This window comes from Copadichromis virginalis, linkage group LG3 (assembly GCF_057382275.1).
Source record: "Copadichromis virginalis isolate Kocher_CV1m ecotype Utaka linkage group LG3, C_Virginalis_male_GT1.1, whole genome shotgun sequence".
NCBI classification, from domain to species: domain Eukaryota; kingdom Metazoa; phylum Chordata; class Actinopteri; order Cichliformes; family Cichlidae; genus Copadichromis; species Copadichromis virginalis.
Genome location: NC_140620.1, coordinates 53,618,442 through 53,640,991, shown reverse-complemented (window position 1 = coordinate 53,640,991; position 22,550 = coordinate 53,618,442). Strand labels below are relative to the sequence as shown.

The 22,550-nt window shown below is 39.9% G+C and overlaps 1 protein-coding gene across 3 annotated transcripts in view; it reads right to left on the bottom strand.

The window, feature by feature from the left end:
* Window positions 1–1,198: 1,198 nt before the first annotated feature.
* dock11 (dedicator of cytokinesis 11) overlaps window positions 1,199–22,550 on the bottom strand; it is a 78,919-nt gene continuing 57,567 nt past the window's right edge. For 2 of the 3 annotated variants that reach the window (XM_085451695.1, XM_085451697.1), the window contains 10 exons: window positions 21,418–21,475; window positions 20,661–20,767; window positions 19,205–19,327; window positions 16,396–16,509; window positions 14,415–14,561; window positions 13,852–14,062; window positions 13,144–13,334; window positions 9,289–9,389; window positions 9,054–9,192; window positions 1,199–2,723 (listed from right to left, as the gene is read on the bottom strand). In XM_085451695.1, coding sequence (XP_085307821.1) covers window positions 2,634–2,723; window positions 9,054–9,192; window positions 9,289–9,389; window positions 13,144–13,334; window positions 13,852–14,062; window positions 14,415–14,561; window positions 16,396–16,509; window positions 19,205–19,327; window positions 20,661–20,767; window positions 21,418–21,475 — 1,281 coding nt within the window. In that variant the 3' untranslated portion in view covers window positions 1,199–2,633. Of the gene's footprint in view, window positions 2,724–6,319; window positions 6,340–9,053; window positions 9,193–9,288; window positions 9,390–13,143; window positions 13,335–13,851; window positions 14,063–14,414; window positions 14,562–16,395; window positions 16,510–19,204; window positions 19,328–20,660; window positions 20,768–21,417; window positions 21,476–22,550 lie in introns of all 3 variants that reach the window. The other variant, XM_085451696.1, reaches the window with a different exon arrangement.

Genomic DNA, 22,550 nt, shown 5'->3' with positions numbered 1-22,550 from the left:
CCAGGAAGTCGTCAGGCCCTAAATGAGTCTGTGAATCATTAAGCTTATTATCTATGTGGTAATGGCTTTATGCTGCAACAAACAATATAGAGTGGGCCAAACTGATAACACGGGTGCAGGAAAGGCCAAGAAAAACATAGATAGTTGTGTTAGACTTCAGATTTATTCGGTTATGGGTCAAGCTCAAAGCCCATAACCGAATAAATCTGAAGTCTAACACAACTATCTATGTTTTTCTTGGCCTTTCCTGCACCCGTGTTATCAGTTTGGCCCACTCTATATTGTTTGTTAGACTAAATTAATGCTACAGTAATTGCGGTTGTAAAGAAAACTGCTGAAAACTTTGTGGTGGATTTCGCCTGTTTCAACATGCAGAAAGCAGCCGGTGGTTGAAAGAGGAACAAGCAAACCCCAGCGAGGGTTTCCAAAGAGCGCATGAAGCCTGAAAAACCAAAACCTGTGAGCGAGCTGCTGCTGCGACACTTCATGTGTGGTGTGAGACGTGATAGTATAATCCAGTCATAAACCCTGTTTCTCACTAGGACAAGCAGAATCGAGTGTGCAGACAAAAGCCATACATTTTTTTGTTTGCACGCTGTACTTGCAGTGATTTGTGAATAATTTTATCATCTACGTCTTCATGCATTTGGAAAGTTTTATCATGATCGTCTCATGTAGGATTTGTTCCAGGCCTCATTTCATGATGGCTCAAGTGTTTTGAACAATGAGGCTTGCTGACAGGCAGTGTCACACCTAACAACTTTTGTTTTTTAACTTATGAATCGAGGCTGGTATATATATGAGGAATGTGCTTTGGTACTGTCTTGGTGAAATATGTTTTCTCTTAAAAAAAATGTTGCTGACATTAAATGAGCAAAAATCTAATTTCTCATTTCATCGTTTGATTCAGTTACTGACAATTCTTTTTTTAAAAGCCTTTTAAATAATATCCAGATAACTGGGTTTTGCTTGTACTTACACTGGACACAGCCTGTATACGCTCCTCCTGTGCTTTCCCAGCTGTGATGGAAATGAAAATGTTTTGGGAGACTGTTTATGTTGGCTTTAAAAGGCCAGTGCGGTGTCCTCAGCCACATCTGCGGAGAAAGAATGTATGAGCGATACTAAAAAAGCCCTACAGAGATCTTTTCAACTACTGTCTTTAAGTTCAAACATCATTTTAGGCAAACGCAATGAGTATTTCCCCCCCACAGGTTTTATTGAAAAAGGGATTTTACAAAGGAAGTTTGACAAGCAGCTTCACCTCAGTAAACAATGCAATAAAAATGACAAACAGAAATCTCTGCTAGGACGGATTCTGGACCAACAAGAGTCCAAAAAAGTGGCTAAATAATACACCATACATACAATACATATAAACATACATGGATACAGAGTTTATTTTACAGCATGTTGACAAATTATGTACATCTGCTTAAATATTATTTATCTGTCTGCTAATTTCAGTGTAGCACTTGTGAAATACTGTGAATAACCAGCATGTGAGGCTTCTTATTACTCAAGATAAAGGAGTCTTTTCAGAAGACAGAGCACAAAGGCACTGGATCCAAAATCAGGTCTTTAATAACTCAATGCACTGAAGTAAATCTCATCACAACGCTGTCATCGCTTTGTCAATTTCTCATTTCAAATGTCCAAAAATAATAATATTTCAATGATTGTTTTCAAGCTGTAATAGAATTAGCAATCTATATTATGCATTCACGCGCGCACAGTCCAGAACACTGTTACTCCAAAGGGATTTTGTTTTGTCTTAACAATGCACTTGACAACTTTTAAACTACACAAGCCACTCCTGTCAGATTTATTCCAACCCTGAGCTCTGTCTTGTCTTCACTGTGACTTTGGAGCAGTCACAAGAGGCCTGCCATTGAATAAACAAGGTAGTAACTTTGCCCTGATGCTCTATAAGCTGTTGCTCTTTAGTTGTGACTTATCTGTTTATCACCTTCTCCTCAGTCGTCAGGAATGCGCTGCTAGCACATAAACATCGACCCTTTGCCAGACAGAGTCTCGAAATGCTTTCAGTTAGTGCCTTTTATAAAAGAGTTGAACTAGTTGAGCCGGTATGGTAGCACGAAACCTCTCGCCACAAACACTGAGACGCAATCTAAAGGTGCTACTGTCTTTAAAAAGGTGACTCAAGTTGTAAAAGTTGGGACGGAGCGCAGTGTCCTGCATAGATCTAAAGGGCGGCATTGCAAATAGAAAATAGAAAAACTGTTTAACTAGCAGTCAGTCTGGCAGTTTGCTGTAAAGGTGGGGGGGGGGAAAAGTGCAATGCAGCTGAGCGTAACACCTAAACCTGACATGCAGACACGTAAATGGTGTTGCTGTAATACAGTCTCAGAATTACTGCTGCTGTGGTTTGAGGACTAAATCTGAGTGCTGTGCCGCAAGCTGTTACCCCCACCGTCCACTGCACATCCAGCAAAGATGCCGTTGATAGCCAAATGGCATCTTCACCAGGGGGAATGTTTTGGCATGCATAGCTGGGCAGATTTGCACTGACAAATTCCCTGTTATAAACCAATCCAGGTCCTCAAGGGAGAAGTGCAAGGATATACAGAAGTGTGGGTGGCCGCAAGAGACGGAGGGTGGTGTGCAGGAGGTCAACCGAGGTCAGTGGACGTCCCGCTGATGGCACGGAACACATGGAGGGAGTTCTGTAGTAGCGATCGCATCATATCCTCCGGGTATATCTGGGGTCAAAGCAAAACAAAAGCACAATCAGTGTCAGACACACACTTTGAGTACTGTGAGTTGGTGTTCTTCACATGCAAGCTGAGTGCACACTAAAGCTGGACTTTATAGTACTGCACAGTGGCCTACACCACAGTGGGTGATGGTGCACCTGCATCGTCCTGCCCTCACCAGAGACTAAGATCAGAATTTTGGCCATAATCTTCAACAGTGGGGTACTTTTTGTCAAATGCAGAATATTTCAGAATGTACTGAGTCAAAGCGCAGACTGTGGGAGATGTGAAAATGGCATAAGTCTGCACTGGCAGAATAATGGCTTAATGGCACTGTGAGCAAGCTAGATACATTTACAGGATAAAACATTGTGTTTAACGGATGCATTATTCTATGGTTGATCAATAAACTGTGTTTATGAAGCATATTAATTCCAAGCAGCAAAAACACAGTTTTTGTGTACTGTGTTGCCACAAAGTGCAGATAGTTTTCTGAGAAGGTCATGCAAGGCAAGGCAAGGCATTTCATTTATATGGAACCAAACACTACAGTCATTCAAGGTGCTTTACAAGAAAAATGAAAAACAAAAATAACAGGATTTTTAAAAAAAGAAGACAGAAATAATATAAATAAAAACGACAATGGTAACAATGATGGAACAGCTACTCGGTTAGTTGAAAGCAATAGTGAATAAAGCTGGTTTAGCTTCTTTTAATTTCAATGGATACAGTTGGAGAAGTCCTGACCTCAGTGGGCAGCTGGTTCCAGCTTTGGGCATCACACTGGCTAAATCACCCCATTTAGTTTAAGCTCTGTGACCACTAGGTGACCAGATCTTGGAGAAGCCTACCACATCTGTATCTTAGACATCTTAGGCATACATTTAACAACCAGTAAAAAATTATTTTTATTTTTTATTTAAAATAAAAAACTTTAAATTGAATTTTGTATTTTAATGGAAGCAATGCAGGGAGCTGAGAATTGGAGTGATATCCACTCTCTTCCTGGATTTTGTTAAAATTCTAGCAGCACAATTCTAGGCTAACTGTAAATGTCTTGTAGTCTTTTTAGCCAGGCCAATAAAGTCAACTCTATAAGAAATAAAGGCATGAATGAGCTTCTGTAGATCTTGCTGAGGACATAATCTCTCAGTTTAGCTACTTTTGTGAGATGCCAAAAAGCTGATTTAGTTACAGCCCCAATACGCTCAGTGAATCTAAGGTTCTCTTCCATGATTTTTTCCCACACGTTGCAATCGTGTATCCTTGTGTCCAAATAGGATAATCTCTGTTTTGTTTTCACTTTTTCAAGGCACAAACATAGATAGCCAAATAAATCTGAGTATCATCTGCATAGCAATGATAGGCTGACTTGTATTCCTGAATGATGTCACACAAAGGAAGCATATACAGATTAAACAAAAGTGGCTCAAGAACGGACCCTTGTGGGACTCCACGCAGTATTTTATGCAACTGAGAAGTATTAATAAAGACAAAATAATCTATATAAATAAATAATAATTATACCTTCAAGGTATGAACTAAATCATTTAAGGATTGTTCCTGTGGGACCAACTGAATGTTATAATCTAATAGTATGTTATGATGCACAGTGTCAAATGCTGCACTAAGCTCTAACAGTACCAGCCCCACCCACCTGCTGTTGAAACTTTATGTTTGAGAGTCTTGCAATAAGAAGAAAGTAGGTTTAAAGTGAGAGTGCTTCACCAAGGCGCATGAGAAAAATAAGGATTTTTTTTGGCCTGTCCCGTTTGCTACTTTTACAATCAGAATTATTATGTGAAGGCCAAGAAAGATGCCCAATGGTGTTTTTCTCAAGTGGATCATTATGGCTTAAGGGTTCTTTTGTCTTGTGTCTTAATCCTGTCCAAAAACAGCAGATGGCTGCCCCTCCCTGAGCCTGGTTCTGCTGGAGGTTTGTTCCTGTTAAAAGGAGGTTTTTCCTTCCCACTGTCGCCAAGTGCTTGCCCAAACTTGAATTGTGATTTCAGGTAAAGCTGCTTTAATAGAATCCAAGAATGTAAATGAGCACAATAGGTTCCCTTTGAAAAATTTGACATACGGTGACATATATATTTATAATCTAAAAAATATTCATATAAAAATAATAGAATAATATTAACTAAGAGGCCCTGTAATAAGTCAAAAACATCATCCGTCATTCCAATGAAAACTAAACACTGGAAAGGGTGATGTCACTAAAATCTGCACTCTTAGTGAAAAAGGTTATGAAGAATAATGTCTTATCGACTTAAAATGCATGTCACTTTATTTATTTTATTAAAGATAAAATGCAACAACATAAAAATTACTTTAGCTAGCAGATATTCATCCAGGCAGTGTCAGAGCTTTCATAAATCAGAGGAAGGTCGTCGACAGCTTGGCATTACTATGATCTATTTGAGCCTCCCCATATGGAAAAGAAATAGAAAAAACTTATGAAATACTTGCATAAGATGTGGCCTACTTCATATAGTGAATCATATAAGGCTTATATGATTTACTCATGAAAGTGGCCACTTTCATATATTGTTTTAGTAAGTATCCAAAACATACAAGTTTCATTTATATAATTTTTCAAGGGATCTTACATCTGTTTTCACTCTTGTATGCTTTTCATACAAGTTTCGCACAAGACAGATACAAACTTTATAAGATATATCTATCTATCTTTTCCATATGGGTCAACAAGCTATGTCGAGGAATATTTACAAAAAAGGTGCAACAGTAAAGCAAACAAAAGCAAATATTTCTTTATTCCACAGATGATTCAGCAGTCAGTGAGGCTGCACAGCATCCTCCGGGTGTTCCCCAGCTGTCGATGACCCCGCAACAACAGCACCTCGCCTCAAATCAACAGGATCAAAACTTTGACCATTCAGTGCAAAACTATATTTGTTTTATTCTAACAAGGAGAGAAGCCTTCCTACTAAAAACACACCCATGTGACATAAGACACAAGGTGACAGATGGCAGCCAAGTGGATGGTATGTTTGCCTGTAGTCTAGTTTGCTTGGGAATAATTCAGATGGCAGAAGATCCCTTTTTTTAAATTGGGATTCTGTTTTTACATATGCGGACACGCAAATAGTCAAACCTTAACCAGGACACCAGTGTGACTGTAAACAGGATTTGATTAAAGATGTCTCTCATTTGCATGGTTTTCAGCGCCATCAGTAGTGCTACTGATGACAGTGTGTCCCAGTGTGATCTGACAAGTTTGTCAAAGGAGGAAGTAACTGTGTGCAAAATGTGTCTCGTCTGCCAAACCACTTTTAACCTCTGAATGCATTATAAAGATCTTTCCAGCTGAATGCATTTTATTTGACATTAAACAAGCATTTGTCGGATCCATTCCTTTTAATCCCGTTTTATTTCTAATTAGGACCTGACTATTAACCACCCAGGTATCGATTGCTGCTGGAATGTTTTTGGGGATCCAGATAAATGTATTTAGATTACTTTTAGATTTAACCATAAGGTGTCTGGAAGAAATTAACCGCAAAAGTGCACAGTCATCATTAATGTTAATCAAACACATACTTAAAAAAAAAACAAAATCACACACAGTCGCACATTACCTTGGGTTTTTTCCTTAAAGCTTAAGGCCAGCATAATGGGGAGAAAAAGTCAGACCAGTTAGTTTGGTTGCATCAAAAATCGGCAGGCACAAAAACACATGAAAATGTGGCCTAACAATACCAACGGGATGTGTGGCAGCTGTGCAGCAATACATCATGACTTATCATTTACGGGAAGAGACGTCAAACTAATGCACAAATGCGATGAGCAACACCGACCAGTTTTTTCATGCATAAAAACTCATTTATCGCTGTTACAGTTGCAACACAGACGTGTTTCACAAGAGCCGACTCATTTGGTTTTTTTAAGCCGAACATTTTTTGGTTTAGCCTAAATTCTACTGTCAAGGATTTTGAAGACAAAGGACACAAGCAGTGTTCTGTAACGCTGGGAATAATTTTTTCTAGGAACTGTTTCTTCCCACTGTCACTCATCACATCTCACTTCCAGTTTGGTTGTGCCCAGTGGTGAAAATGAGGAATCAAAAGTCTGCTTCTGAAAACCGCTCTGTGAGTTATGTAACCGAAAGGGTCAAATAATCTCAACATACGCTTTCACAAAATCAGGCCTGTGTTCATGAAACTTAACTTGGCTCACGTTGAATGATAAGCGCACCAGCATTCCCGTTTATATCGAGCATGAAGCACAGTTTTTCATTGTTGACCCTGACTAGGGTAACTCTGAATATCAGCCTAAAAACAGGCAGCTCGTTTGCCGATGTGGACATTTGCCCAGCTTTTCAGATATCCACTCTCCACACCGGTGCAAAATCCAGCACACAGGCATTGCAACAGGAAGTGACTTTTACACATGAATCTTTCAGTGTGTGTCCAGCATATAAAGGTTTAGACTCTAAGACAGACTCTTTCTGAAGTGAATTGGGATCGGTCCCTGGAAGTCCTGTTCTGACCTTTTACAGCTGCGTGGTTTCATCCTGCACCTGACAGCTGTCCAGCAACGACCCAGAAACAACCCACTGCACAAAGTCACTTTTGGACATACAATTTTGCTCTACTGAAGGGGTTGTTTTATAACGGCAGGCGTCTATTATACTTCTAGTGTTGATGTCCATACAACCTCCGTGTTCGGGGTATTTATAGTCCAAACATGGTCGTTGTGGACGCCTTTTAAATGTCAAACTTAGACTCATTTTCGATATCGTTTTCGTAATGCTTCCACATGTATAGACTCTGTATTCCCATGTTTCCAGATGGGCTGTTAAACTAAACAACAGTGAGCAGCTGCTCCGGGGAGCAGAAATGTCCTGAGCTTCTCACAGACAGTTTGCAAAACGTGCACATCGACAAAGACTGTGGAGCAGATAGTCCAGTTCATACAAACACACTCGCACGAACTTCTCGGACTTTCCATCACAACTCCTCCCAGTGCTACTTCTGATCACACACTCACTTCCTCTGACAAGACTCTTTACAATAAGACAGGATACCAACCTCACTAAAATAAAAACAAACTATATATAATGCAAATGCACTTTTGAACTTGTTAAACACATTGTACTCCTATTGAAATGAATTCCAACATTGTTCTAAATACTTTAACCATTATTATTTTATATTTTAACATATATTTCAAAGTTTTTAATATTAAAAAAAATAATGAATCCCAGTTTTAAACTGGTTACAAACAAGTAAGTTGATGAATTAAAATAAATAAACCAGTTAAAGCAGGAAAATTAAAAACCACAATAACAAAAAAACCAACCCACATGTACTGAATAAATCAGTAGGCTAACGCATAATAAATTGTGTTTGTTTATAAATAATCCATGTTGTAAATGTAAATAAAAAGATTTTACATTTAACAATCATGTAAATTCCCTAACCCTGTCATAGACGTCCACATGATGTCCCAAAAAATTTCCGAGTCCAACGTTCAAATGTTGAACATCATATTGACGTCCAAGTTGGGTCACGGCAGGATGTCCAATTTTCTGACCTTGGACGTCGTGTAGATGTCCAGAATTGGTCATGGACCGACTGACCTGATACAGACATGATCTGTACGTCTTTCCGACCTCCATTATTTAATGGGAAGGTTCAAAAGGCTCATGAGTGCCTTTGCTGCCTATGTCATCATGGGACTGTTTACCATGATTTTGAAAATGAACATCAAATGGTGGTGCGGCGCCCTGATGCATCGCAGGGAAAACATTTAGTACAAAGGCCTGACATTTTCATAAATGCCATTGTGCACACATTGTTGTATCTGGATATGATAGTGAGTTGTGGCTCACCACCAGATCTCACTTACCAAATGGGAATTTGTTCTGCTTCCCAAAAGTGATATTCAAGTTTCAAGATAGTGGTTTTAAGTCGGTTTAAAAACGGTAGACCAGAGCGTGTCAACAAAGTGCTTCTGTAGGCAGTCAGAACAGGACTATCAGGGCAGGATCCAAATGTGGCAATAGAGCTGGAAGCGGTGCATTTCTGAACCATTTAATGACCTTAAAAGGTTGCAGCCAAATTTAAATTTGGTACTTTTGTCTTCAAACCTTATTATGAGTGTGGTCATTTTGATTGCACCTGTGTGCACCGCAAGCGGAAAAATAAATTTTTAGTGAACTACATTTTGATTTGCCTTGCAGGAACCTCTCTGCCACACACCTCTGCAAAGCGGAACAAAATATAAAGGTTAAATTAATGCACTGTGGGATTTTCCCACTCCTAACACAGACAAATGACGTATGAGTTGCGCTCGGGGAAATAAAATTACCTGCTCGTGGATGATGTCCGACAGCTCTTTTACCATTTCTTTGAAATTGGTTTTCAGGCCCTCGTGATACTCAAACTGGTCCTCTTTGATCAGACGCTCGTTTATGTCCAGCGCCATGCTGCAAGCCTCGACAAAACGTCTGGAATCAGAAGAAAGACATTATGTCAACAAGTTAAAGTGAGGGTAAGCCAATAAGCCCCTTGCGATTTTTTCTACTCATAAAGCAGACATATACCTGAAAACATCCTTGAGCTCTTTTACTTTCTTGTTGCCGGACTGGTTGGATTTACTGTCATCCAGGAATGCTCTGGCATACGCCATGGGGCCTGCGTTCACCTGCAGAAAAACATGCCTCAAAATGTAACGCATTCTTCTTCTTCACTGATCAGTGCACGCAGATAACAACTGGTACATGCCACTCACTTTCTCAGCAGCCCCCCAGCACGGTTTCACCACTATAGCTTCTTACTAACAACTCATGAATTTTCTGTCAGTCTGTTCATCAATCTTTCATCCAAGCGTCAAACGTGGTGGGTGGATTGCAGGGAATACAAGTGATTTTATGACTGTCTGCAAGTGATGTGTAAGGAACGTCTGTATTTTCTAACTACAAACAGCAATAAAACAGCTCTGTACTCGTTTTTTACGGGGACTTATTTAATAATAAAAAATACACACAGTTAACACTTGGCACTCTGCCCAAGTGAGTCATAAAATAAACACACAACAACAAACACATTTCACTGATTATCATCTGAACGCACTTTCTCGTAAAGTGCTAACGCAAAGTTACTCGTCAAATTTGGTGAAGCAGATTCTTACAAGATACCAGGAAGGTTGCACTCAAAAAAAAACTATTTACACCCAAAATGTTGACTTAATCTGATTACATGTAACATTAGCAATGGAATCAGGTAAATGAAATTTACTTCATCAGTATATCTCCAGTTTATGTCAAGCATACATTAAGAAAAAGTATCATTAAGAAAAATCATTAAGAAAAGCAGCAGGGCTGCGCAATTAATCGAATTTTAATCTCAATCGTGATTTTGGCTTCCCGGAATTAAACGAACACGATCGAGCGATATTGATAATGTGTGCACCACCGACAGAAGGCGAAGCGAAAGCAAATCGAGCGCTCCCTCAATCGCCACCTGAAACATACTCGCATGAACACTGTGTTCCTTCCACTGTGTAGCGTTAACGTTATCCTGAACCATCTGGAGGAGGAATGCAACAAACTTCAAATGCTTAGAAGTTCTTTGATGTTCCACAAGAACAAATCATAAGCAAAGAGTGCTACAGGACTGTGTCTGCACTACAAAGCACCTCAGCTCATTCAACCGCCTGGAAGTATATGGCAGACTAAGGATGCACGAAGAAAAGAGAAGCAGCGTGGAGGTCGCTAACGTGAACTGTCCGACATCGAGCCTGTGGCCATGTGGCCAAAGATAACTGTCCACCAATCACAGCGAGGAACAGAAGTTTCAGGAATTGTCAGCTTACTGGAAAAAAGAGACGTTACCCTCACGGGCAGAAACAACTGAAATGCCACATGTTACAGGGCAAATAGAGAGCTATGAATTTCAGTCCCATCCATCACGCAGGTACAGTGAATGATGTACTTGTTTTTAGGAGGTGCACTCAGGTCGGGTGGATGAACACCTTATTTGCCCCGCATAAGAGCTTTAAAGAAGACCACAACAACAAAACCTGTTGTAAACATTCGAGCTGGACAAATGGTACATCAAAACAGCAGCGGCTTCACGAGCACATCTGTTTGAAGTCTTACTTCAGGTGACTTTAACAGGAAGGGGAACTGGAGCAGCGCCAGCCTGTTCTCGTCATCAAAAACTGCACATTTGTAAACAGGGGATCTATTCTCAGCATAGTAGTGGGAGTGTTTTGACAGAAACTCCTACACGAAAGGAAACCGCTTTAATTCCATTAGGGAGGTTGTGGGAAGTATCCATAGATGCAAAGCAAGGCTTGACGGGACATCCAAGGTTAAAGCTGGCAGACTGCCTGACCAGGCCACACATCCTATGTGGTGTTAATAAAAAGTGTGGCCGGGTCCAGACCGCACAAGAAACGATGACACACTGTAGTTGCTCAGTAATTACATTTGCAATGTAAACGTGATTTCTAAGAAGCTTTCAAAAGTCCTGCGTGTCTTCTCTGATGGCAAAGTCTGACTTCTTTAAAAATGCTAGCTGACTGTACAGACAATAAGCTTCGGGAAATGTTTGTTTAGTGTGAATGGTTTCAGGAAAAGTGTGTTAGCCTCTGGTAAAAACTGCAATATTTAATTTAATAACTAATAGTTAAACTGCAAAAGCTAAAAGGAGACTGTTGGAGGGAGTTTCTGGAATCAACCCTTTGAATTTCCTTCGGTGATCTACAAGAGTGAAAACGTGAAAGACTGCGGCACTGAGAGAAATACCTAAAGACAGTAAAACAGGGGTTTCAGACACATTGCCAGCACAGCCTTGTTCAAGGGTAATGTCCACTGGGTGATTGTAAAAAATGAGGAAAAAAACACAAAGCCAGCAAAATTATCAGATTTTCAGTTTAGCACATCTTCTGCCTGGTTATCAGTTAATCTATTCCAAGAAAGAGCGCTGAGTCATCCTTAGATTTACAGCCCTATTACGGACAGAAGTTCAGCCATGGAGCTGTTACTTTGTAACTACTGAGTCAGTGAGGATTTCCCAGGTAACTGCACGTTTTCATCCTGTGCTCTGTATGACTGAGGAGGAGGGTCAATCACCCCCCATCAGCATTTTCACTCAAGAATGACACTTATAACTCATCAACATGTAAAAGAAAGAAATAATACAAGTCAACTACAGATACAAGTCAACTACAGACAGAAAACTGAAATATCTATTTATGCGTAAATCTTGTTATCTCAACTAATCTGGAGGTACCTATGGCCAGTCAACTGAGGTTTCACCCCCTAAAGAATATATGCTTAATAAGTTATAAATACTATTTTAGTGGGAGTGTGCAAGAAATGCCATAGAACAACAACAATGGACAGTATAGCAAGTGCGGGAGAGAGTACAACAGTGCAGCGTCTAAAGCGTGGAAGTACTGACATTACTTTGAGTTTGATTCTGTAAAAAGTCACAAAAACATTAGCATCTGCTGTTCACTCTGCGTGAGAGGAAAACTTCTTTCTACAGCAAAAAATTTAACTTCAAATCTGAGCAAACAGCTAGCACGCTGAATGTGAAACCCCTGGATCCTCCCACTGACATGACCGCTGGGTCACTGGGCAAACCTCCGCCTGCCGCACTCCTGCTATACAGGTGAAAATAGATTTAAGAGCCGTTGAATCTTTGATTTTATTTTTTCTCTGCTGTGTTTTACTCGCATCTATTTGAAAGAGTGAGTATAAACACAAAACATTATTTTATTTTCTATGCTGGAATATGCAGAAAATAGGTTTAAATGTTAAAGACATTTCTTCCAGTCAGAGGCTGTTGCATATAATTTAATTTTTGCTTGATGCAATGTGCATAAAGTTAAAAGATTAAAACTAATAAAACAAGTTTTAAAAAGAGGCTTTTTCATTTGATTCAATTTTATATGATGAATTATGCAGAAAAATAGAGCTGGGTTGAAAGGTCTATTGCTTTTTTATGTATTATGTATCATGTTTTTAAAAAGTAACTCAGCAATACTTTTGAAAATAAGTCATCAGTAAAGTAACAGGATTCCTTTCTTGGAGAAGTAATCAGCAATTGGTAGCTAATTACCATTTTCAAGTAACTTGACCAACACTGGTAATCTGTAAACTAAAACAACACAGATTTTAGAATGACCTTTCTCTAAGATTAAAGAAAATCTGTGAAATTCAAAACAATTCATCTCCCTGCCTTATGTGGTGTGTGCTTCTGATAGCTAGATACAAAGTGATGAGCAGCGCTGTCTTGTACTGGACCTTTTTATTAGTTAAGATGGGCTAGCGCTTATCGTTTCACTCTTCACAGAAAAACCAATGTAAAAATAATAATAAAAGTGAGTGATCAGCTGTGCAGCACATCTGAGAAAGTTTACATTTTGTTTTTTTTTTCGCCTTTACCTGCACAGAGACGCAGCCCTGCAGTTTGAGCTGCAGCTGGATCATGTCCACTTCCTGGCTGGAGCAGAGCTTGATCAGCTCCGCCGTCCGTGCCTTCATCTCATCTATGGCCACATCTACCGGCTTAAGCTCCACCTGCTTCTCAGCCACCACCTCCACCCGCTTCTTAACATATGGGAAAGTGTTGGCAGCTAAAGACAAGAGCGCAGGCAGAACCTGTTAGGTCATGTTACGCTGCAGATACAACAAACAATGAAAGAAAAATCAACAAAAAAAGAGACAGTGACATGTTGTAGGGGTGAATTCAGGTGAATTCTTGTTGTGTGACATGCCCGAGCAGAAGTGGACATATGAACTTTTGTGTGCGCAAACAATGAGAGATACAAGCATTCAGCATACATAAACAGAAACAGATAAATAGATAAAATAAAAGGTGCTCTTCATTGCTCAGAGGAGACTAATGTCCAGCTGTCACTTGCTACAGTAACCAGCTGTTAATACAGTTCAGTATTTATTGATAATTCAGTAGGCAGACGTGCAACTACAAAAAAAAAGACCCATGTTTCTGCACACTGCTACTAGGTGTTTTTTTTTGCCTTTGAAATGTGCAACGGCGGAGGAAGAATGTGTTACTAATGTGGCGTATCCACATGCAAAACTCTATGAGACGTTCTTCTCGTGTTTGCTTTCTAAACGTGTTCTATGTACTTATGAGGATGGTCCTCCTCTTGCACTGCTCCTCCACCCCGCCGTGCTTCTTCCCCGACAGCGTGTACGGCGTCTCGAACACGAAGCGGCTGATGTTGTGGCACTTCTCAAAGTCCGTCTTCTTCTCTGGCGCTTCCTTCTCCTCGAAGTGGGGCTTGACAAAGGTCACTTGGATGTAGGCAAACTTGGGGTCAAGGTCTTTGGGGTTGACCTGCAGGCAAGCAGTCAGCAAGCTAAATGAGAACGTCATCCAGAAGCAACATGAAGTCTTGTTATTAAAGAAAGAAAGATCACTAGATAACCCACTGAATTCTTCTGAAATCAAAAGCAGACAAAGAAACAGTCTTTAAAACCACCAACTGGGACTTCATTGAAAATCCACGGGTGGAAACTGATCACTTTATGTTGGACAAATTTTCTGAGTAAACACCCGAGTGTGGCTTCACTGCCAAATTAATTATTTCTATTTCTGCTACTTTCTGCTTTCCACAAAAACAGGAGCCTGCCAATTAAAGTATTCCAACCGTCTCCCACCCTTTCCTTCCTCCATTTATCTACTGTACCTTATTTGAGTCTTGAATTATCTTGACATTTTCTGGCCCAAACTTTTCCCCGTAGAGCGTCAGCAGCCGCTGGGAGATTTCGGACAGGCCGGTCAGTTTGGGTTCTTTGTAAATGTACTCCTTCCCGTCCTCCTCCTCAAAGAAGCCCTGTTCAAAATACACATTTATATTGGAAAACATCTTAAAAAAACTTGGCAAAACTGCTTAGGACTAAATTTTCAACTTTTTCTTCAATACAAATGTCCTTACTGATTAGTAAATGATCATAAAAGATGCAGTCACAGACCACATGGCGCATGCTGAAGGATGTCACATTGTACATGTTTGCTTTATTTTCCTCAAACTTCCTCAAATCTTGCCTATAGTCACTTTCTAACCGTTATAATTTAAGATTGTGTAGGTGACTGTTTTTACTCACAGCTTTGAATCACACAAAGCAAAGTTGAGAAACTGATTCACAGTTCTAAATAATCCTCATTTACCTTCAACTTTGCCTCATTTATTCTTCTGAAAAAGTACTTTTTGGTTCCTCTTCCTTCAAGCCAAATGTCTGATTGGCTGATTGGCTGTCCTCACATAAATAGAAAGACTAGGCAGCAGGAGGGTGGGGCTTCTGTGCTCACAGATCGCCATATTAAAGACATCATATAAAGCCAAGAGGGAACAAACTGTCTGAAGCAGAACATTTAGCTTAGTAGTTCACAGACCAGGGTTAAAGTCTGAATTTGAGACATTTTCCCAGAAAAGTGAACACACAATAATGTCTGACTACCCTAGAAATAAGGAGAAGCATTTCAAGGCCTAATTATCTCCCATCGAACAATTTACGTCTTTTACGTTCAAAAGCATAACGTCTTTTTCCTTACATGGACTGGCTGGAACATGACAGCTTCATTCAAATAAAAAAACACGGAACATCCTGCTTTGTATTTATATAACTGCAATGCTGAAATGTCCATCAAAGAGATTTGTACAGCTTGTAATTTCTTCCTGTTTGCTCTCCTGCACATGAGCACAGACAAATTAGCAGGCGTGCTGTTCCTGCTAACTGCCTGCTTTTGTAGTTTGAGTAAATAGATATTTGAAACCTCTGACACATGAAACAACTCTTCTTTTGCCTAATAGAGAAAAGCATAACATGGACACTTTTGAGGAAGCTCTATCTATCTAACCCAACTGGGATGGTGTCAGAACAGAAGAAATGAATATCTGATACATCATTGGCTTCCCAGCCAACGATAACATAGCTGTTAGCTTAAACATGCAAAGAAGCCAGAAGTAGCCACTAATAAACCTAACAGGCGAGAATGACCAAAAATAGCAAAGTTTCACACATAAGTCTGAGGACTCCCAGTGGGGGAAATAATTATTTGATCCCTGCCTAAATTGCAAGTTTGCTCATTTACAAAGAAATGAACAGCGGCTAATTTTTATGGTAGTTTCATTTTAAAGGAGAGAGACAGAATATCAACTAAAGAAGTGAGAAATTAATTTGGATGTCAGCATTTTATTCTACAGTCGTGTCCCTGATGTCCTTTGACACATCTTTGGTCTTGCCCAAGGTCGTGGAGAGGTTAGACTGGAAGAGACGCATTACTATGTGAGATCCGGAGCATCTGTGACTGACTGACTGACTGAATGAGTGACTACTGATTGCAACCTGCGGGCACACAGCCAATCTGCGGTGGGAGCCAGAATTCTGTGTTGCAGGGGATCAAATGTTTATGTCCTTCAGTGACATGCAAATCGATAATGTGTTTTTTTCTGTGATTTTGGTCTCTCTCCATTAACATGTAAACGCGCACAGAAACTAGAGACGACTCTTCACCTCTTTGTAAGTGAGCAAAGAGGTGACAAGACTATTAGTACTGTTATTTATATTATTTGAATCATCACCAGGCCCCGTATACACTCAACATTTACATTTCACACAGTCTTCGTGAGTGTGTGGGTGCTTTCGGAAGCTGCTTGTTGACCTCACCTGTCCATAAAAGGCCACTCTGAAATAGGTCCCGAGCAGCCTGCGGCCCGACTGGATCACCTCCATGATCTTATTGTACGCTCTGTGCAGAGTTTCGTACAGTCGGCTTAGTTTCTGGAAAAAGTAGAACAGATGCCATCAGAGCTCGCCTGTTGTTAGCGATTGTTTGTTTATCGCAGCAAGTGGGCCGTACACACAAAGCCGGCACAGGAATTTGAGTTATGCAACTCGGCAAAACACACACGAATTAAAGTCTATTTGTTTTTGTATACAGAAAAAAAACAAAACTGCAAACCCACAGCTCAAAGAAGCAATTCTGTATATCAAGACAAACCAAAATATTATGACAGCTCTGCCAAACATGTCGCTGCTACATCGTGTGACGCCAACCATGACCTCCCTGGGCATGGACTCTGGACACCAGTCATGGTGTCCTGTTGTATTTGGTTAGCCGCTCATCCCTGATGTAGGTTAAGTACTGGAACGTCTGTGGATCAGACTTGTTCCAGCACAGCCCCCAGTAGACTAACGGCGCCAAGAAGGCATTGCTATTTCTGAGCCGCACACACATCCAGTGCAGGAGCCAACGCACTGCACACATTGTCATTTTGACATTTGGTTCATGCTGTTTTTCAATGCTGTTACAACATGTTGCCGCAGTGGAGCACAGTAAAGATATGACGGAACCGGTTAAGCAGGTACTTAAAAAAAAAAAGGAAAAGAGTGGGGTGAAATGCCGCGAAAGACCTCCTCCATTCAGAGCAAAGAGCTGCTAAAAGCACAAAATATAACCAGATATACTTGTGAGAGAAAGTGTAACACTGGGCGTTTTGAAAGGTCAAATTGGTATTTGACAGACTGAAATGAAGTTATGAAGCAGTAAATAATCTAACACAAACACCAGTGCCAGTGGCTCCTCGGGATTGTAATGCTGACATCTCTGATTTCAAACTCAAGATGCTTCCTGCATTTTTTTATTGTTTTTCTTGAAGTTTTTAAACACACAGGAACGTTTCGGTGAGCGCTCACAGTCCTCTACCATTCAATGCTTCAGACTGGTGCGCACTGAAGTAAAAGGAGATGTTTCATGCATCATATGACTCTTCTTCTGCACAAAATGATCCCTATTAGTGCCGCCTGCTCCAGTCAGAGACGTTATCAGATGATGATGATGATGAACTGGTGGTAAAAATCGACAGAGAAGATAAATATAACAGTGAAATGCAACACTGTTGCAAGCAAGACAAGAGGTTAACGCAGCAGGAAATTGTTAAACATGAGATTTAAAATAAATAAAAAGTTTCTTTTTGTTATAGTTATTTATGGCAGCTTTCTTAGTCACAAGGGGTCATCACAGCAGGCAGCTGCCACTTATTTTTGTGCCAGATTCCCTTCCTGCCACGACCCCGAAGAGATCTGTGTCACCTCAAACTGTGGCAAACTTGTAAATCACTGAAGCTTGGGTTTATTATCAAAGCGCTGATATTTGTTTCTGATCAGAGATTAAAGGTCACCAATAAAACAGGTATCCTTGGTATGCCTTCTAAGCAATGTTCCCTCTAAGCTGCGCACAGAAAATCTGCGTTGCGCACAAAAAAAATCTAACCTGAATTGAAATTAAAATTAAAACTTTAACAATGCTGTATTGCAGTGTTAGTGAGTGACTGGCTGCTCCCATATGGGATTAGAACGATGCCACCTTATCCCATAGTCCAGCCAATAATGCCTACCATATATACGCAGCCAATCAAGGTCGTTGACAACCTATGACAGCGTCCTTATGTGCCGACACCAGTGTTTTAGCTGGCAAAGCGGCGTGGCTGATGTGGAGTGAAGCGACGTTAATGACAACGTGTACAACCATTGGAGATGTGAGCAGGACAGACGGAACAATTGACGGAAAAAGTGTGGACTTTATACCAGTTTTTAAATTGTGTTGATCGGCCACGTAAAACCAGAGTTGTGATAAAAAAAATGCAATGTTTGGTTTTCTTCCTGAATACTGGTTGTTTATATTTACTGCGGGAAGAAACGATTAAATCGGCGTTAAAAAAAAAAAAGGCTCGAAAGCACTCTCCACCTGTGAGCAAAAACAAACTCCAGAGTGATACATCTCCTGTTGTCAGGCCTGCATCAGGCTGTTGTACTCCTTTATCTCATAGTGGACAGAAATAATTTTTTGGAGTGGCACAAATAATTTGTGTGGCATCAGATTTGATGCAGAACAGCTGATTGTTCTATAAATAGTTTGAAATGTTTATTTAAAAACGCCTTGGCTGCATTTAAAAAAATAGCTGCAAAAAACTTTGTTTGCCAAACTGAGTTACTTTTTTGAAGAAGTAACTATATAATTAATTGCCCAACATTGGTCATTATTTACTGTATTTTGCAGACAGAGAGTTACAGGACACTCACACAGACTCATAATACAAGCCAGAGCTTTATATATATATATAAAAAAAAGAAGTTGTGTTTTCGAAATTGGAGTTCAAGTTATTTTTGCTTCCAATAGTGTTAACATATTGGAATACTAGGTCATGAACAAGATTTTTTAAATTTTCATGGTAAGTGGGCTAAAGCAGTTAATTAAAAGTAGTCTAACATAAATGTAAATGCTCTAATTTGATTATTTTAATAAACCATGAAAATATGCACTGTGAAGGGATGAAATGACGTCCCGCTGTGCAGGTAAAGTTACTGAGAACTTCATGTGAAAGAGGACACTTCTGTAAATGCAGGCCATTTCCTGACACTCACAGGAACACAGCCTTATGCACGACGGATGCGTGTAAGGATGATGTCACGCTACCTCATATTCGTGGCGCTTCTCATAAATGGGGATAACAAGTTTGGCGATGTGTGTGATGACTTCGTAGCGCTCAGCTTTCCACAGCGCGTCCACGCAGACCTCCAGGTGTTCCACCAACACTTCCTAAACAATGGCAGAAAAAGAAATGTCCTTAAAATGTTAACACTGATTCATAAAACGGGACCCATTATGCTCATTTCCTCTTTTATTTGTGGACTCTGGTAGAGTAGCTTTGCATCATTTACAGTTTGTACTGAGCCTTGGGGCAGCCCCTCAGTTCATTCTCTGTCTGAAACAAGCCAATTAGGCTCCTCCCCCTTGGACCAAGTTTTTCCTAGATGGTTCACTCTCACAGCCAGTGTTGCATATGTAACATGACCAAATTAAAATTAAATTAAAATTTAAGTTTAGCTGCTCCTGCTAGAAGTCTTATTATTTTTAACACCTGTTTGTGAATGTTGACTCTTCCCATGACAGTAGCCTATTCAGTCTGACACGTCTTCACATCTTCGGTGCTGAAACATTTGGATCCTAAAAATGTCTTATATCTGCTCATCGTATTATTTGAAAGGTCTAATATAAGTATCCACCACTGTAACGGTGCTGAACACACTGATTAGGAAACCCCATTTGTTATAAAAACAAGAAAACTCCAAATATTTTAGAAATCTAAAACTAAAAATTATGTTGTTTTTTATTAGATTAATAAACTGAATTCACAGTTTTAACCCTTTAACCCGTAGTGGTCACTACAGCTATTCAAAGGCTGTTTTCTGGTATTTGTGTCAGTGTTGATGGTATACTCGCACATAAGCCAGTACATTGGACACTGATGTGTCACTCCTAACACGTTCTCACTCTCATAGCGTAACATTTTACGCTAGGTGACAAATCGTTGGTATATCACACTTCCGGGCACCTAATACGTCCCTATATTACGAGATCGGAAACATGAGAACCATTTGGAATGAATCTACACATGTATGTTGGTTTTACTTAAATCAGCGGGAGCATCATTCTACTGGATTTCTACCTGTAACCCGGCGTGTATCATAAGAACCTGTCACTCCATACCCAGCAACCCACTGGTCAGCCAGTGGACATGTAAAAAACTCTTTGAAACATTTTTTTCATGCCTAAAGACGAATAAAAATACTTAAGAAAAGAAATCCTGATTGAGGTCGTCATAATTCATGCATGAAAGGGTTGAATCCAAATTTGTGTTGAGCACAGTGGGTCCTCTTTAACAAACACTCTACAGTAGAGATGGCCAAACAGATTTTTGATGCTTTGCTTGAGAAACATAAATCCAAGTACAAAATTCAGTGACAAATAAGCCGTTTATTTTTGTTTCTGTTTGATTTGAGGTAAAACGACTGTTTAACTGGGTTGTCGGGTCGATCTCTATATCTTCAGAAAATCTTAAATAAGCATTTTTCCTGAACAGGTGCCACACCTCAGTGTAATAGACATCCTGCATGCCGGCGTCTTCCTTCATGGCAGCTTCCTCGTCGATGTTAAAGGTGATTTTCTTGAAAGCTGCCAAGCCGCTGGGGAACAACTCTGGTAAGCAAACAGCAAAGATGAGTGAGGAAAACAAAAAATGTTTCACATAAACCTCCACTAGAACATTTTCTACAAAACACATTTCTATTTATTTATTTATTTATTTCCCCCAGCAGGTGTGGCAGGTGTTTTTGTGACACTGAGAACTCACGAAAATCCAGATAGGTGTGACCCACAACCAAATGAAACACATGAAAGGTGGATATTCTTCGATTCCCAACATGCTGTAACTGCCTGGTGATAGTTAATCTACCTGATGGAAGGTAGCTTCAGTTCATACGTACCGCTGGACTAAAACCTAAACAAATTTTCAGAGATAAGCTTTGTCGTCTACCAACTGTTGTCAGCATATCCACCACACATTTGTTTGGCGGATTACAGAGACTTACAGCCAGTTTTGCATAAGATAAGGATAACCTAAAAAAATAACATACGGCATTGTGAGAATTTGCTTTTGCGACTCCACTGTGCTGTGGAGTGTTTGCACATTGTGACAACAGCGAGCCACAAACAAACTGCCAAGTATATCACCAGGAGGTCCACAGTAAAGGCTGCTTCACGAGTTTCTAGCAGATCAGTTACACTAGGCACACAATGCCAAGAAGGATCAAAGTATTTCTTGTGTACAGAAGGGCGGGGGACCTTACTTTTTCTGTTCAGGTATTCCGCAACCAGCGCAGCCACGTGAACATAACACATCGCAGCCTGTGGAGACAAGAAGAGGCCATCATGAACAGAACACACTGAAAAAAAACTTTTTAACACCAGAGCACACTGTTTAAATGCAGCTGGCAATTGCTCAATAATATTTCAAGCAACATAACATCATTACACATGATTTTCGAGGCTGCATTTAATGACTTTTTTGTGTTCAGTCATTCAGGCAGATATCTACAGCCACACCTACCACTGAAACGAAACTGTCTTCTCAGACTGTGCGAAATAGCTGTAAGGCATGAAAGCCATTTTTGACTTTCTCTTATCCTTTACTGAAGCATAACCCAATATGTTTCTCCACAGGAAGAGACGTGATGTGGAATAGACAGTAGCTGAAAAGCTCAGCAGTTCTTTTCACTTCACTCATTTAATTGTACATAAAAATGTTCATCCTGTTGAAACCCATGTGGATAAACTTGACATGATTTGACGTGTAATTAGTTTTTGTGTGGCTACATGTGCAGCATTCAATTCATTATTTAAATATTTAGTAATAAACATCAAGTACAAAAAACGTATTCAGGAACACTGCACATAAATGTGTATTTAAACTGTTATAACCTGTTACTGTAATGTATGTAACAAGGCCACAATAAGCTAACACGATAATTCTACGCCTATATGTTGCAAATAAAAAGAATAGCAGCTCTACATAGAATTATTATCATGTTGACCCTCACATCAATAATAAATCAATAAATCACTGAGCTGACCTTGAACACCTCGATGTCTGCTAAACTGCATCGCTAATTTGACCGCTGTCCACACACCTACAAAGTCCAGAACACACGCACACAACGCTACCAAAAACCTCGTTGGCAGAGATAAAAACAGATCTAATGTTACAATCCCTCTGGAGTGTTTAAATTAACTGGCTCACTTTATACTGAAAAGTTTGAAAAATCCTTTGAGAAAAGTCCTTATATAAATATCAACTTTTAAATAACCAAATAAATACACTTGACCTGCACTTAACAGCGCATCAGCTGCACGACCCAGGGTCAAGTTCTATATCAGTCTTCACCTTTGAACTCGCTTTCCCATGATCTAATCCTGACCAAGC